Source organism: Athene noctua, chromosome 2, assembly GCF_965140245.1.
Source record: "Athene noctua chromosome 2, bAthNoc1.hap1.1, whole genome shotgun sequence".
NCBI classification, from domain to species: domain Eukaryota; kingdom Metazoa; phylum Chordata; class Aves; order Strigiformes; family Strigidae; genus Athene; species Athene noctua.
Window position 1 is genome coordinate 129,711,558 of NC_134038.1, and position 15,234 is coordinate 129,726,791.

At 39.8% G+C, this 15,234-nt stretch overlaps 2 protein-coding genes across 4 annotated transcripts in view; one reads left to right on the forward strand and one right to left on the reverse strand.

Moving 5' to 3' along the window:
- Positions 1–6,270, forward strand: part of LOC141957963 (putative acyl-CoA dehydrogenase 6) — a 93,057-nt gene extending 86,787 nt beyond the window's left edge. For all 3 annotated transcript variants that reach the window (XM_074900290.1, XM_074900291.1, XM_074900292.1), the window contains exon 9: positions 4,842–6,270. In XM_074900290.1, coding sequence (XP_074756391.1) covers positions 4,842–4,932 — 91 coding nt within the window. In that variant the 3' untranslated portion in view covers positions 4,933–6,270. The remainder of the gene's footprint in view (positions 1–4,841) is intronic.
- A 2,649-nt stretch (positions 6,271–8,919) lies between these two features.
- Positions 8,920–14,965, reverse strand: BET1 (Bet1 golgi vesicular membrane trafficking protein). The gene is made up of 4 exons (XM_074900293.1): positions 14,770–14,965; positions 11,583–11,698; positions 9,589–9,645; positions 8,920–9,084 (listed from the first exon to the last, which is right to left on the reverse strand). The coding sequence occupies exons 1-4, from the start codon at positions 14,786–14,788 to the stop codon at positions 8,929–8,931; spliced, it is 348 nt and encodes a 115-aa protein (XP_074756394.1). The 5' UTR covers positions 14,789–14,965; the 3' UTR covers positions 8,920–8,928.
- Positions 14,966–15,234: the final 269 nt, after the last annotated feature.

The following is a 15,234-nucleotide window of genomic DNA, read 5'->3' on the forward strand; positions in this document are numbered from 1 at the left end:
ATATGAAAACCTGAGGCTGTGAGAGATCAGAGAGAGGAAAACTTTTTGTAGAGAGTATATTGCAATTTTTCAGACTTCAAAACATGAGTTTTAAAAAATTTCAGGTAGTACTCTATGTATTTTAATAGTGATTATGTACACTTCAGTTGTTATAGGAAGAGCTTGTCTGGCCTTCTTAAAAAAGTTTGTTTTTTTTTTTTAAATTAAGATTGTTTCTAAGTACTAAACACTGTCTAACTGCTGCTAGTTCTTACAAGCTTTAGTCTTGTGGGGGTGTGGTGAGGAGAATGCTGTATCATTTCTTTACTTGCTGCATTGTGAAAGACTCGAGAAAGTGGCAGTGAAAAATATTGACTACTCATGTGAAATAGATAAAGTGTAAACAGCATTGCAAATGCACGTAACTGCAGAAGAAAAACAGATTTCTTTTTCTCCCTCAACTGTCACCTAGGTATTGCAATATGAAGTTTTATTTGTAATTCAGGATAGTTAAAAATCAAACTTATATATAGTTTAAGTGGAATTTTTTTGAATAAGTAATGCATTTCCTTCTAAATTATTTTTTTATTCTTCACGTTTAAAAAGTCAGTTGAAATATTGTTTCATTCATTTCATTTTTTGTATTCTTTAATTCTTTACAAAGCATGTCTAAACTAGAATGAGTCTAGACAGTTGATTTTTTTTTTAATCAGTCTTTGTCATTATCACAATTTATGGTTGTACCAAATGAAACAAAACCTATCAATTTCTGCTGACAAAACCAATTTGCTCTGAAGTCAGTAGCTAACTGTTGAGACAAGACTTAATAACGATTCATCAGTCATCTGTGAAAACAAATCTGTAGTTTCAACCTTTTTCTGTAGAGGTGTCAAGACAGATGCCTGTCTACCACTTTGGTTGACTTTTATAAGTACCTTGAGAGGGAATTTAGGAGATGAAGCACAGGACATCCAGCTCTAATACAGCAAATTAAAGTAGATAACTGTACAGTGGTGACTTTAAAGCAGATCTACACTCCAAAGCAGGCCAAGGTGATGCCCCTTCCTGCTCAGCTGTCCCTTCAGAATGCCCCTTAGGGGAAACGGGCAGGACCATGTGAACTGGCAGGCACAGCCATTGTCCTGCTGTGCTGTGGGGTATCACCTCAAACTCTCCCTCTGGATCAAAGTCGTCTTCAGATGCTGCTGAATTTGGACAGCCTATAAGCAATCTAGCCGAGTCTGAAGATGGAAGAAGTCACAAAATATTAAACTTGAGGCTACATTAATATATTTTGTGGAGAAAAATCTTGCCAGTAATACAACTTTAAAATAGTAATTGTGAGAAAAAAGGGTACATGTTTTGTAATCAAGTGCAATTTGTGCTGAAAGAAAGCAGCATGTAAATGGCCTTCTATGAAGCATTGATGCTCTGAGCCACATAAACCCTGGGAAGGATTTACCAATGACCTCCTAACCAAGGAAGAACGGAGCAGCATCTCTGAGGGGCTGCTGCCGTGAAGCCAGGCTGCTAGGGAAAACCAGAACTGGGGTCACCAAAACTTGCTTTCTTCCCCACATCTGACTAGCACTGATCACTGCCAGAAAAGGGAAAGAAAAATGACTGTTTATTTTCTCAGGACTTTTATGTGACAACATCTCCACGTGAAGATAGATAGCACAGCAGCCTCCTTTCAGGGTGTCTATGAACAGAAAGGGCTTTTTTAGATCCCAATGCCATACAGCTTTCAAGAGGAAAATGCAGTGTAGATCGGCTCCCTGAGCAGGCACGACTCCTCGGCTGCAGGTAGTAAATGGCAGTGGGATGCACAACTGCAAACACCATCACGTTTTATCAGCTTGAGGCTAGAAGCAGATCTGGCGTGCCATCAGCTGTGGCCTTAGCACCCATATAGCACGTTACAAGGTCAAAAGCTTTCCTTGCACTGTGAGATAGGTACCTGTCCCTCCTTCATGGCTAGTGAAATCACACACAAGAGAGAGCTCAGACTGGAGCAAGGACCAGCCCACATTGTCAGCATAAATGGGACCAAAAGTTTACAGGTAGGGTGATGGACACGGCTTGGCTTGTGTGAAACAAGGGCTGAATGGTGCTCTGGATACAGAGGGATCAACACCAGCCAAAAGAGGAATGTTAAACTGAAGGACTATGCAGGATTATACTACTCAGGAACACATCCAGGCTGTAAATTAGAGGGTTCCTAATCATTTGAACAATTTTGTTAAAGGGAGCTTGTTTTTTCTCCTTAAAGCAGTGCTTGATACATTTCTGAAGAAGTTTATATGACATGGGACCTATGGAGATGGAAACTTGATTTGATGACATGGAGGGTCCTTTTTGTTCCTTTTGCTGCCTAACTAGAAATTATTGATAATCTTGATTGAGTTGGGTGGGTGGGAAGCCCTTCCCACCCTCCCTCATAAGTACAGTTTTTTAACTCAGCATTGAAGAAACTTTTCTTTTTTAAATCTGTCAAAGTGGATTGCTTTTTAACATTTACATCTCTTGATTTGGTTGAGTGGAATAAGTCTTACCATCTGCAGTGGATGTTTCATTCCCAAATGAGAGAAAACTCTTTGCTGGGAGTGTTTTAGGGGGGGCAGAACACAATGGTCAGGACTTCTCTCTTTCTTCAGGCAAACTCCCCATCTCTAAGGAAAACAGCATTCAACAAGCAGCTAGAGGTTTGCTCCCTCAAAATGACACCTTTACGTAACCGTATGGCGTGTTGCAGGCTGGTTCCTCACTGTCCTTGGTCAGGGTGAAGCTGTCACGGGTTGGTGCTCAGATCAGCAGGGCTACAGGTTGTGCAGGAGTGCTGTTCTGTCATGGGGGCAGCAACAAGGCAATGGAGAAATCAGAAAGTAAAGTGTTGCTGTACCAGATCAAAGCATTCCAGGGGTAGCCTACCTAAGGCAATAAAATTATAATATTTATATAAATTAAAATATTTATATGCTGTATCAATAATGCATTATTGGTATAATACAAACTATCAGACCATAAACTTACAAAAAATAGCTGATACACAAGCTCACTTTGTCATATTCCCCAACTTCCTCACAGAGTTCATGGCAGGATAGTTAGTCCTGTGGTTTTGTTTTCTTATGCTGAAAGCAAGTCTCTTTCCAAGAAGAGGGCTGCTACATTAAAATAATTTGAGTCCTTTGTCATCTCAACCCTTTTAAACTAGGTGAAACCTTGTGTCCTGTCTCCTCAGGGAAGAGATCAGCATTAGTCACTTTCCTGTAGATTTTAGAGGAAATATTCCTTATCTCACCCACAGACAAAAATATAATCACCAACAATTTTGTAAAGACATACACATATACATATACACACACATATATATATATATCACACACGTGAAATGTGGTTTGCTTTTTTAAAACATGTATTTATATGTGATAACTTGACATGTCTGTCACCACCAAACCACTGCCTATTTATAACTTCATATAAATGAGCCACATGCGTCCAGGACTCCTGCTGCAAATGGATTTTTATCAGCATCACAGAGGAGTTCTGAGGATTAATTACTTACTATTGCTACAGTTCTGGGAAGGTGTAAGGTGCTAAACCCTGGCAAGGGCTTTCTGCAGCTTGAAAAAGCAGGCAGCACAGCAGCATGACAAACAAGTAACCTACCATTGTTCCAGCTCTGTTGCCTTCACCAAGACGTATAGGAAGGTGGGGAATTTTCAGGTGATTGAATTAAGTAGAGGTAGCTTAGCAGAACTGTTTCAGTGTTTGGGGATTTTTTTATTCTCTCCAAAGAAGAGAGATTTGTGAAGAAAATTGCTTAAGGCTGCAGTAGTTCACAGTCTGGCTAGCACAGGGAACTTAGGCAATACTGTTAGGGATGACTCAGTGATATTAATGTCAGTTTTTAAATGAGTGTGATTAGAAATATCAAAGCAAAAGTAAATAAGCTTAGAGCAGCCATTTATTTTTAAAGCAGAGAAGCTTTATATACTATGTAATACTGTAATTTCCTAGAATACTAATACCATACTATATTACTACTATATAATACTCGTACAGATTATGCCAGATCTCACAGAGCCGTTAGGGAGACCAGCATGCTTGTCGGTTAAAAAACCTGAATGAAAATTTTACCTTCTCTGTGCAGTTCTCCAATACCTCATGTACTGATTGACTTTTTACCACACAGTTAAGCAAAGTTAAGCGCTGCAACACTTTTTGCTGCTGGCCCTCCGAAAGTTCCCTCCCCTCCTAAAATTCAACTGCAGGCTTAGGCACCTACAGCTTTGGCAAAGGAACAGCAGGGATGTTGTGGGAAGTGCTGCAGACCATCTCAGCAGGAAGAGGCAGTGGATGAGGTGTTCTGCAGACAACTGGCATTAGTATGTAGTGTGTAGGTACTCTGAGCAGGCAGTCCAGCAGGAAACCTGGGAAGAGCCTGTGATGCTTTATGTGGTAAGACCTAAACAGAAGTTCGTATGAAGTTCAGCTGCAGGAGGCCTGGCTGGGCTTAAGCAGGAGCAGTTGCATGCTAGGAGAGGTTTTAACTTAGTCCAAGACAAAAATAGTATTATGCCAAGTTAAGGCTATTTTTTTGAACAATCTGAAAATTGGACGTGCCAAATCATATTTTAAGCCTTTTGATTTTGAATTAGCAACGTCCCTGTACGCAAAAGGGTATTTACACTGCTGACAAAACATCTGTCCACAGCATTAATACACTTCTGTAAATAAGGGGCTTCAATGTCATAAAAGCAGCTCTACAGTAAATGCATAGAATAAATGGGTATGTACTTCTATATTGTTCCATCGGTACAGGATGTAAATGTTTAAATCTCCTCTTTATATTCCTACAGAGACTTGAGATTAATGTCAATAGGAGGTGGTACAGATGAAATCATGCTTTCCATCATATGCAAATACATGGAAACACTTCCAAGCAAGTGACAGTGACACATGTCCACTCTTGCTTGAAAATTAAGCAAGGAAGAGCATGACTTGTACTGCATGCTGAAGGTAACAGCCAGTACATGTTTCAAAGGTAAAGTAAGTAGAAAACATAAAAATAATTTTGCCAGTGAACTGCTTACCAGGGTCTTCGACCATAATCATTCCACATGTTCTCCAATATCACATTTCTGTTGATACAAAGCAGTCTGAAAGCATATGTCCTCCTGCAATTTTTTTTTTTCTCAGGGGTCTAGTGATTCCACACTTAACACTCAGAAAAAATGTCTTCTTTAATCAAGGTGGATCTACATTTTAGAGCATCTAAGCCACCAATTAAGAAATATAACTTCCATATGGATATAGCTATGATTTCACTAGTAGCCTAACCTAATTTCAGTGTAACTGTGCTTTCAAATCAGTAATTATGCCACAAATTGTTCCCTGATATATTCAAATACTGGACAGTGATTTTGCTCTCAACTACAAATACCTTTTCTATCTTTCAATTTTATCAAGTAACCATAAAAATAAGCTCTGTCATCTTTGTCAAGTTCACATCGACTTGTACTACACTGTCATTGATGGTTGGTGGTAGGAGTAGGGGATTGATTTTTAGTTTTAGAATTCTACAAACAACTGTCTAACTGTATCTGAAGCTTCTGGAGGCCTGAACTTCATCAGCAAGGCATCGTTTCGTGTGTAAATATTAAAGAAAAATATTAAAAAAAAAACCATGTTAATATGAAAATTGTGTTAGTACTTAAATGAGATGGTACAATTTCTGTTATATGCCACAGTCACCTTAGAGCAGAAATGCATACAAAGTATTTTCAAAATTACTGTGATTTGTTACACAAAAAGTCTCACTGAAATACACATCTGCTATGAGAAGCATAAATTCTTAATCTGATCTTTTTTAAATCTTATTCTTTTTACTTGTATATCAGACATACCTTCAAAACCTACATCAGCACCTCTTCCTAAAGCAGCCATTTAAGTCAGAAGAGACAACCTGCCTTATTGCAAAAAAAATATTCAGTGGGATTTTCCTAGTAACCAAATGGACATGTTAAGCATTTTCTAAGGAATCTCCAGGATGCTGTAAGGTTAACAGTTTGATAGTTAAAAGATTGTATTTTCTTCCACCTGGAAATAATCTGTATGGTTGCCAGGTAGTCTAACATATTAAATTGAGAAACACAATATATAAATACTGTGTAAAAAATATGTACAAGATTTCAAAACCAAAAATAAACAACTGCAGTATTCCTATGCAGCTGCTGTTACCGCAACTTCGTGAAAGTACAATTAAATGCCACTAGTATTGTTGTATCATATCTACTGTATAGTGTGTTTTATTCTATAAGATCACACTATAGCATCCTGAAATCTTGCTATTTGTGAATTTTAAGGACTGTCAGAGTAATACTTTTCTACCAGAAAATAAACAGTAAAGCAAGTGCAGATGCTGAGGAAAATTCTAAGGCTGCAATGCATGGTTCCCACCAATTACCATTTCCCTTCCTGACTGAAATACTCTCAAAGTTTCACCTTTATGTTAAGTCGCCATAACCGTTCTAAGCAAACTTGCAGCATTTCAGTTCAGATTTTAAACTGAAAATTGACCTTTTACTGGAAGTGAAGAAAGGGAAACATGTTACATCCTGTACTTGCTCCAGAAGTAACAAAAACATACAGAAATGTCAGTTTTGACTGCATAACTTTCAGTTATCTCAATTCATAAAGTTCATGTTAAAAGAGCTTAACAAGAGTTGTGGTTTAGCACTTAGATTAAAAAGCCCTTGCATGTTTTCTAATAAACACGGAGACGTAGAAAGTTGCTTGGAGGCTTCATATATTCCTTGTGCTTAAGCTTTCTCCTCACTTCCCATCCTATCTAGAAAACTACAAAAAACATTGACGACCCTCCTTAAATGAAGAAACACAGAAAGGATGACATAGGCTTAAGATTCCCTCTGCACCCCCCAATTCATTTCCCCTCACTCCTCTGCACCACTAAAGAACTGGGGATGGGGAGAAGGAAGAAGACCTAGTTTCTATTCTGCTTTAATTACCTTTTAGTCTGGTTTGACATTTAAAATCTTGTTGGTTTTATACATGATCTGAAGGACTGGTAAAAATCTTTTACAAGTGTGTGCTGTCAGGACTTAAGGGACTCCCTAGCATATTTTTCAGAACAAGCACAGGAAATCTATCAGCCGTGTAACTAGCTGCATTCACCCATTTCCCTATTTTACATAGGTAGTTAAAAACTTTAACTTTTTAGTTAAGGAAAATTTCTTGCTAAAAATAATAATAAAAAAAGCCTAGAAATTGTTCAGACATCATGTTTAAGAGCCAGAAATATTTCTAGAAGATGATCAACTATTAGGGAAATGTGGTTGTCAAACAGACAATCTCACTTGTTAGGTACCTTGCACTCCACTGTCTCATTAAAATTACACAAGTGCAACAATTTTGGATGGCAAACTATATCCTACTGACTAGCTCTGGGAATGCTATACTTGTTTAACAAGCCTAGCAACTCTCTCTATAAAGACGATGCCTTATCCTGGTGTTAGTACTTAGATGTTCTGTTATTTGTAGTAGTAGACCTTTTAATAGTCAAAGATTAAATTGGCTAGAAATATTTGAGCTTTCATTACTTTTACACATACTGTGTGTTTTGTATTAGATAAGTGACGTACATGTCACACTTCTGTTATATATGAAATCTAACATGAAAGAAATGTAGCATACACCTCCATTTCTTATTTTAATACTGCTCCCCACACAACTATAGTGCCCTAAATGCAGGATTATTTCCAAAACATACATTGGTATTCTACAGTAGAAAAGAATGTATATAAACAACACTAGCTGGGACACTACAGGACACTTTTATTTCTCAGTTTGTAATTAATGGCAACACGTTATACAGTATTTCTAGAAAAGTTTTTCAAAAATTGTAGATACAATTTCAATATCTAGGAAACTTAACTTTTTGAATGTTAAACTCAGCACTGTAATAGCTTCAACTATTAGAAACTATTTGGTGAGCCAAAGTTAAGTCTTCAAAATAAAAAAAACTTTAATAAGACAGCACCTCCAACAGGTGCATCATAATATACTTTAATATAAAATTCAAAATATCTGATCTTATATTTCAGACATCATGCAGTGTAGATTTAGGAATCATCACAGACTGAAAAGTAAACATACTAATGGTAAAAGTTCCAGTGATTCAATGGAATCATTAAGTAGTAGATACTTTAAATATAAAGAAAATGTTTGTATTGTGTCCATACTGATTGATCCTATGATCAAAGGCATGTGCTTAAAGGAGTAGATGTATAAGCATGATTTGTGACATTTAAATTAAAAAAAAAAAATCCAGTTTTAAGTAAGTTCTCTCCAGAACGCACAATTTAAGCTGCTTAGTGTATGTGTTTTATCAGGCCTATTCACAAAAATAATTTTTGGGGGTACTACTATTACATTTGTTAGCTTCAGGTCAGCCTTTTACAAATCCTCAGATAAAACCAATTTAGAAAGATCCAAGTATTCTTCACGCTTTTGCAACTTGTAAATTACTATATGCCTGAAACGGGAGCTCTAATTTAGAGCATGGCCCAGAATGAAAAGCAGAATGAAAGAGAAAGCCTTGTAATTCTGCAATTACTTCATATGCGAGGAACCGCTGCTTTCTGTATTTTTAAAAATCAGTTCTAAAAACTATTCTCCCCTAAAAAAGTAACCTACTATGCTAGCAGTTTCTGCATATTTACAAATAATCCCCCCAAAACAGGGGATGATGGGAAAAATTCTGATACATTAAGAAAGTTGTATATAACACTGCATTAACAGTTAATGCAATTTACAACAATTTCACTGTGTTTTACCAACATAATACACCACTTTAGATCAATGTCTTCATTAATTAAGACTGCTTTATAGCTGAAATTACACAATTTAAACTGAAGGTAAAATGCATCACCTCAGTTTAATAATCCAGTATATTACAAAAAAAACAAACAATGAAAAGAGCATCATGTAGCATAATAGCTTCGTCTGGCTTCCTCTGGAAAGTGTTCTCAGTCTGCCCATAGTTGCACCCAGAAGTCCACCCGCAGAGTCAAAATCATTATCCTACATTTAAAAACAAACAAACAAACCAACAAAAACCATGTCACTCCGAGGAAAAAAAAGATTATCCCTAAATCTTGCTAAGTGCAGTTTTTCCTGTTTTTTTTCAAATTTTCCCAAACTAAAATTATTTTAGAGGCAGTTTCTGAAAACTAACCAGGAAAAACTTTCACCTGCTTATCCCAATGGATGCAAGCAAAAAAGGCATTTCTGACTTCCGTATTTTTTGCTTCCCTTTTCTATTTTTAAATACAATACAGAACTGCCTTTTTAATAATACTATACATTTGCTAATTGTAAACAAATAGTTGTATCTGAAGTGTAAAGACCTTGGCAATAACGAATTTGCACATTATCTTTTTGAACAGAAATACTGGTGCTGTATTAATCACATTTTACTGTCAACAATAAGCTGTCAAATGTTCATACTAAAAGAAGGAACGCTTTACATTAAATATGGGGCAGGACTAAGGAGTTAGTAAACAAAGTTAGTGGCTAAACACTTACCATTTCTGATAACATTTTATTTTGGTTTTTAACTTCTGTTCCAATTTCAATGGAAAGCTATTAAAAAAACCCAGAAAGTATTAAATATGAGCAATTAGTTATACATAGACTAGAGAAAGCAGTCTAAAATATGTGACAGGACTAGCATTTCCCCAGGTAAAATGTGAAAACAGTAACTGGTATTTAAAAAAAAACCAAAGTAACATCCACAATATTCTGTCAATACCTCATTGGACTAGATGAGTCTAGAGTCACAGAAGATACTCAGTGCTCCTCCTCCCATTTTCTCCTTCAACAGACAATTCCTAATTAGAATTACTGCAGGGACTTTCAAAAATTCAAGATCTAGTCAAGTCTAAGAGCAATTATCCATTTCCTGGAACAAATGTTAAAACTACTGGCACACAGCACAGAAAACCATGAGCGGTGTTTTCGACTCGGTGTTGCTGGAGTTGACACCTGTAACCCACTAACACATCTCTTTTGGCAAGTTGCTGCTATGCTATAAACGGGAATCACTTTTGTGAACTTGTCTGTTCCTTCTCTGCTTTATGCCAGCCAGGGCGCAGCAGCACAAGGAGGCAAGCCGTGTGTACGCAAGCAAGAGTCAGTCCCGAGGCAGTAACCAGGGTCAGCGACAGCCTGGTGACCGCCCAGCACATCCACAGCTCTGAGGCAGGTCCAAGGTAAAGCCAGGAGGTCAAGTCTGCAGGTTAAGGTGGAAATTGGGGAAGTATAAGACCAGGTGCAGACCGAGCTGCAACACAGCAAAAGTGGAGGCCAGCCAGGAGAATCACCTCTTAAAAGCAGCTCCCAAGTGAAACAGGGGAGAACCTCCACTGAGGCTTCTTAGCAGCTCTTCCTCCGTAACAGTTCTTAGCAGCACACTGGCCCTGAACTACCAGCTCAGCTCCTAGATGGGAGGGATATGTGCTCCAGGCCCCAGTGTTTTGGATTAGTCAAAACCCATGGTTTTTGTGACACAACCTAAATCTCTTTGTTTTTTACTGCTGCATTTCACCACAATCTATCATCAAGAATGAAACATCCTAGGAAGATTATCTGAAGATTATTCCATACTCCCAAGACATTGCAGAAAGAGCACACATGCTACTCCATCAGGCACTATCAACTGCTCTGTACACACACCCTGGGACACTGATCTGACGTGTAACATACCAGAGAAGGAGACAAGAAATGAAATTCTGTAACAAAGGTCACAGAAAAGCTTTTCTTTTTACCTCCTTAATTTTTTCTAAATTAGTCAGGTGGATAATTTCTTAGATTTAAGATTTTATTTTCTATTTGAGACTGAACAAAATACTTTTAAGCAACAGGGTATTATTAGCAATACGAATTTGAATGAATTTAGGCCTAGAATTTCACTGCCTTGTACTACATACATAGAAACAGCACCTATTGCCAAGAACGTATTTTTAAAAAGTCTTGTTAAGGAAAAAAACCCATACAATTTTAAATCACAGAGCTATCTTTCAGTTAGACTTGCTTGAAAGAAGTCCTCAATCTCTGGAAGGAATCAGAATCATTAAACAACAAATTTATCTTTGAGAGTATATTAGCATGCTATTTCTAACAGCTGTCTTCACATTACAGATTTATCAGCAGATGCAGCAGAAACTGATGAGCCACAATGGGAACATCAAAACCAAGTAGTGCATTTTCTTAAATGAACCTGAGCCAGTTTACTGACCTAAACTCAAATTTTCTAGTTTCTGTGAGGACAGTAATTAATTCTGTAGGACAGTAACCCATAAGCAACACCACAGCCGTCCTCAAGACTAGCAAAAAAGGATACCTCTAGGTAAAAACCTAATTAAAGTAAGAATCAGTTATACAAATGAATGATTGTACATTGTGGTTGACAGTAAGTCTTTCTTGTATTAAATTTATATTTTAAACTAAGTCTACTGATTTGCTGGTCCATATAATTTAATTCAATAAATGTGACAATACCACTATAATTGAATACTTACAGATTTAATGGCACTGACTTTTGTACGCAGACTTTCCGTTAACCTTTCATTTTCTTCTTCATAAACACTGTACCCACTATTGGTATAGCCGTAGTTACCAGCAGGTGCTCCATCGCCTATAAACACAAGAGTCAGTAGTTAGACAGAAAACACCATTGGAGCGAGTGCTCTTCACATGTGGAAAAGCACTCTTTCCATTTAAAAATGCATTTCCTTAATGTCACCCTTGGCAATCAGGAAGAGGTGCCACATGTTCCCAAGACAGAAATTCAACCTTTTCCAAATGTGTAAGTTATCTTTCAGTATGCGCATCAAAGACGGAAAACTGAGGCATGGTTGTAATTTAATACTATAAATTTTTTCCCTGCAGTGTTTTCCAATTAGATCTATGGCAATCAACCTAGGCATTACATGGAGATGTTGAAGGGAGCACTGAGGCCACCACACAGAACGGTAAACCTAACTCAAAATAGGAAAGTTGAGATAATTCTCTAAGACAAATACCCTTTGATCACACCCATAGTTAAAGGAGAGAGCATACTCTGATCCTTACATGTATTTCTCTACAAACAAGACCAGGCCTCCAAGCAGAACATGGCCATTTCTGTCACCATGATGCAATTCTATTCCCACTCCTGCTTCTGTTTTCTGGGTGTTGGAGCTTTAGGACTGTTATCCAGACAACTGACTCAGCAGAGCAAGCAGAGCAAAAGGGAATGAAAGCTCCTCAGCTCCACACATTCGCTTCCTCCAACCTCTAATAAAAGATCTCCTGCAGACAACAGCTGGACAGCAGCATGGGCACAGGAGAATTAAAGCCATGTCCTGTCTAGAGAAAAAACAGTTTTAGGCATCAAATCAAAGATTTGAAACCAAAGAAGAGAGACCAAGACTGAGAAAGGCAAACAGAAAGGAACTATTACAAGCTTTATGATAAAGATCCTACTAGATTAATCCAACTAGCAATTCACCTATAACATTAATCAACATTTAACATGGCTAGTCAGAATGCCACACTAAAATTGTCTGAACGCCTTTGGTTAATTCCTCTTCAATGCAGTTTGAAGATTTTTGTGTCTAGGTGTCTTTTTTCTTTTTGAGGAAGAATAGAGAAAAGAGAGACACCAAGCACATTCACAGATAGAGCTCTGTCTCAAACAGTTTCATTATGTGCTTGGCACACATAATATTAAGATTTTAAGAGAGAGGAGTATAATGCTACTTTCATAACAGCTATAATTTTATATTAACCCATAAAGCTGTTCTTTAAGTGCAAGTAAAGACAAATTTTAGTTTGCACTTGTAAACTGTTTTAATGTTATTCTATAAATTAAGCTAACAACAAATTCTCAACAAGAGCGGGTGAAATGTATGTTTCTGTTTCATCACACAGAAAGTCAAGAAGTTCCCCCTCCCCCAAAGCAAAGTACCAATGCCAAGTACAGAAAGTTGACTAAAACGACACAATTTAGAGTCAGTGCCATTCCCTTTGTCTTGTTTTACAAATGCATCTAAGTACAGTACTTCCCACCAAGTGATGCACAATTTTGAGTATGTTTGCAAGTTAATATACCCTACAGCTTCAGACCAAAATACCCTAACTATGATTATTACGTAGACTGTACCTTAACAGATGTGAACAACTGCACCAAAGCTTTTACACAGGCACTGCCACTTCTATATATGTAATAGAAAGCATATGTAGGAGCCTGGCTGCTACTGTTCACAGGAAAAACAGAAACTTCAGCATGGCAGTTCTGTTCATGGGCTGTCTTGCAACACTGTTCACTGACAAGACATATAATGCAGACAAGGACCATAACATAATCACAGGCTAAAAAAGTAGTACCAAGCAGCTAGTGCCCACAGCATAAGCACTGGTTCCCAGCTTCTATTTCCAGCATACTACATAAAAAGGAATTCCAGACTGATGGCTGAAACGTCAAGGGAAAGCAGCAAATTCTACCGCAGCTGATAACAGTCATAATAGACATTAAAGTTTTCTGCAGATTTTTAAAGGAGTTGTTTCAGGATGTTCCTGAAGGCACTGTTTACGAGAGGCATGCTAAAAGAAGGCATGCTCTTTCCCCTGCACTCCTTCCATAAACATCCACCACTTCACTTTTTCAGAAACAGCATACTCATCTGGATGGCCTTCAGTCTAACCCCTCTCAGTTCACAGCTAAGAGTGAGCTGCTAGTCTGGCAAATAAAAGGGCTGAAGACCTAAGCATTATCAAAAGCCCGCCTTTTTATGATAAACATCCCAACCTCTCTCCTGGTCTAGATAGAAGGGTATCCAAGACTTGCTTCATCTTGTGAAAATACTATTATACAACACAGATTGAAAGGGTAGAAGTAAATCTAGGGGGGTGTTACAGACACACCTGATCTAGTCACAGGGCATTTATCAGCCTCTAAATATTCACTTTCTAGGATGAAGTACGAGAACTCAGTCATAAAAATCTGAGGCATAATCATTACTTAAGTTTTACAATGAGGTCACAGCACATACGTGGTTCTAGGACATGACACAGGAATTCAGAGTTTACAGTCATCAGCGTGGCTGCTAGCTGAAAACTGGGGAGATTTCTGCTTTTGTATCAGATTTTATTTGTAATAAATTAACACTTCCCCCCCCCCAATATATCAGGAAAGCATACAGAAGTACTAAAAAAACAACTGAGAATTTTGAAAGGACTTTGGAGTGACAAATCTGTCCACCCATGGAAACGTGGCTCAAACTAACACAGCGTTAGAACCATTCCTAAGCACGATTAAACAGAAATCCCAGCGCTGCTCTGTAAATCCTGCTGAGCTTGAAAGAGAAGAGAGACAGCAGCACGGGTAACGGACACAAAACTTTTCCCACCCAAACCTCCCGAGGTCTGCTACAAGCCTTACACCCCCTCTCCCGCAGAAACCAACCCTCCGCCCGCGGCCCCTGCGCGGGGCCGGGCCGGGCCCTGCCCAGCCGGCTCCGGCAGCGGCTCCCACAGGCCTGTGCACAGCGCGGCCCACACGGCATCACAGGCTGCCCCGGCCCGCCCCGCCGTGCTTTCACCCCCTCTCCCTCTCCGTTTAAGCCCGCAGCCCCAGCCGAGGGGGCAACGCCGCAGCGGCTGCCCCGCCAGGCCGGGCGGGTGTGGCGGTACGGCCCGCAGCGAGGCCGAGGGCCCCGCGCTTACCCAGCCCCGCGCGCCTCATCGCGGTGTCCGAAGCTGCCGAAGGAGGAAGAGGGAGGAGGAGGAAGAGGAGGGCGCGGGAGCGGCTCCCGCGCCCCGGGCACCTGAGCGAAGCGGGGCTCGGCGGAGCGGCCGCGGCCCAGCTCCGGCTCCGCCGCCCAGCGCCACGACAGCGCTCCGCGGCGCGCGGCCCCCTGGGTACGGGGCTCCGCGGGGCCGGGCCGGGCCGCGCAGGGGCTGATGGGGGCTGTAGTTCCGCGCCGAGGCGGGGCAGCGCCGGCCCCGCGGAGGGCAGGGCAGGGGAGGCGCGGCGCGGCGCGGCCCGGGGCGGGCGGGTCCCTGCCAGAGCCTCCGGCTCCGCCAGCGCCGTGGGCGCGGTTTCCCCGGGCAGGAGCGCGGGGTGTGCAGGGCCTCGCCGCAGCAGGGCTTTGTCAGGGGACAGTGTGACCCCTCGTTCGGCCCAGGCGC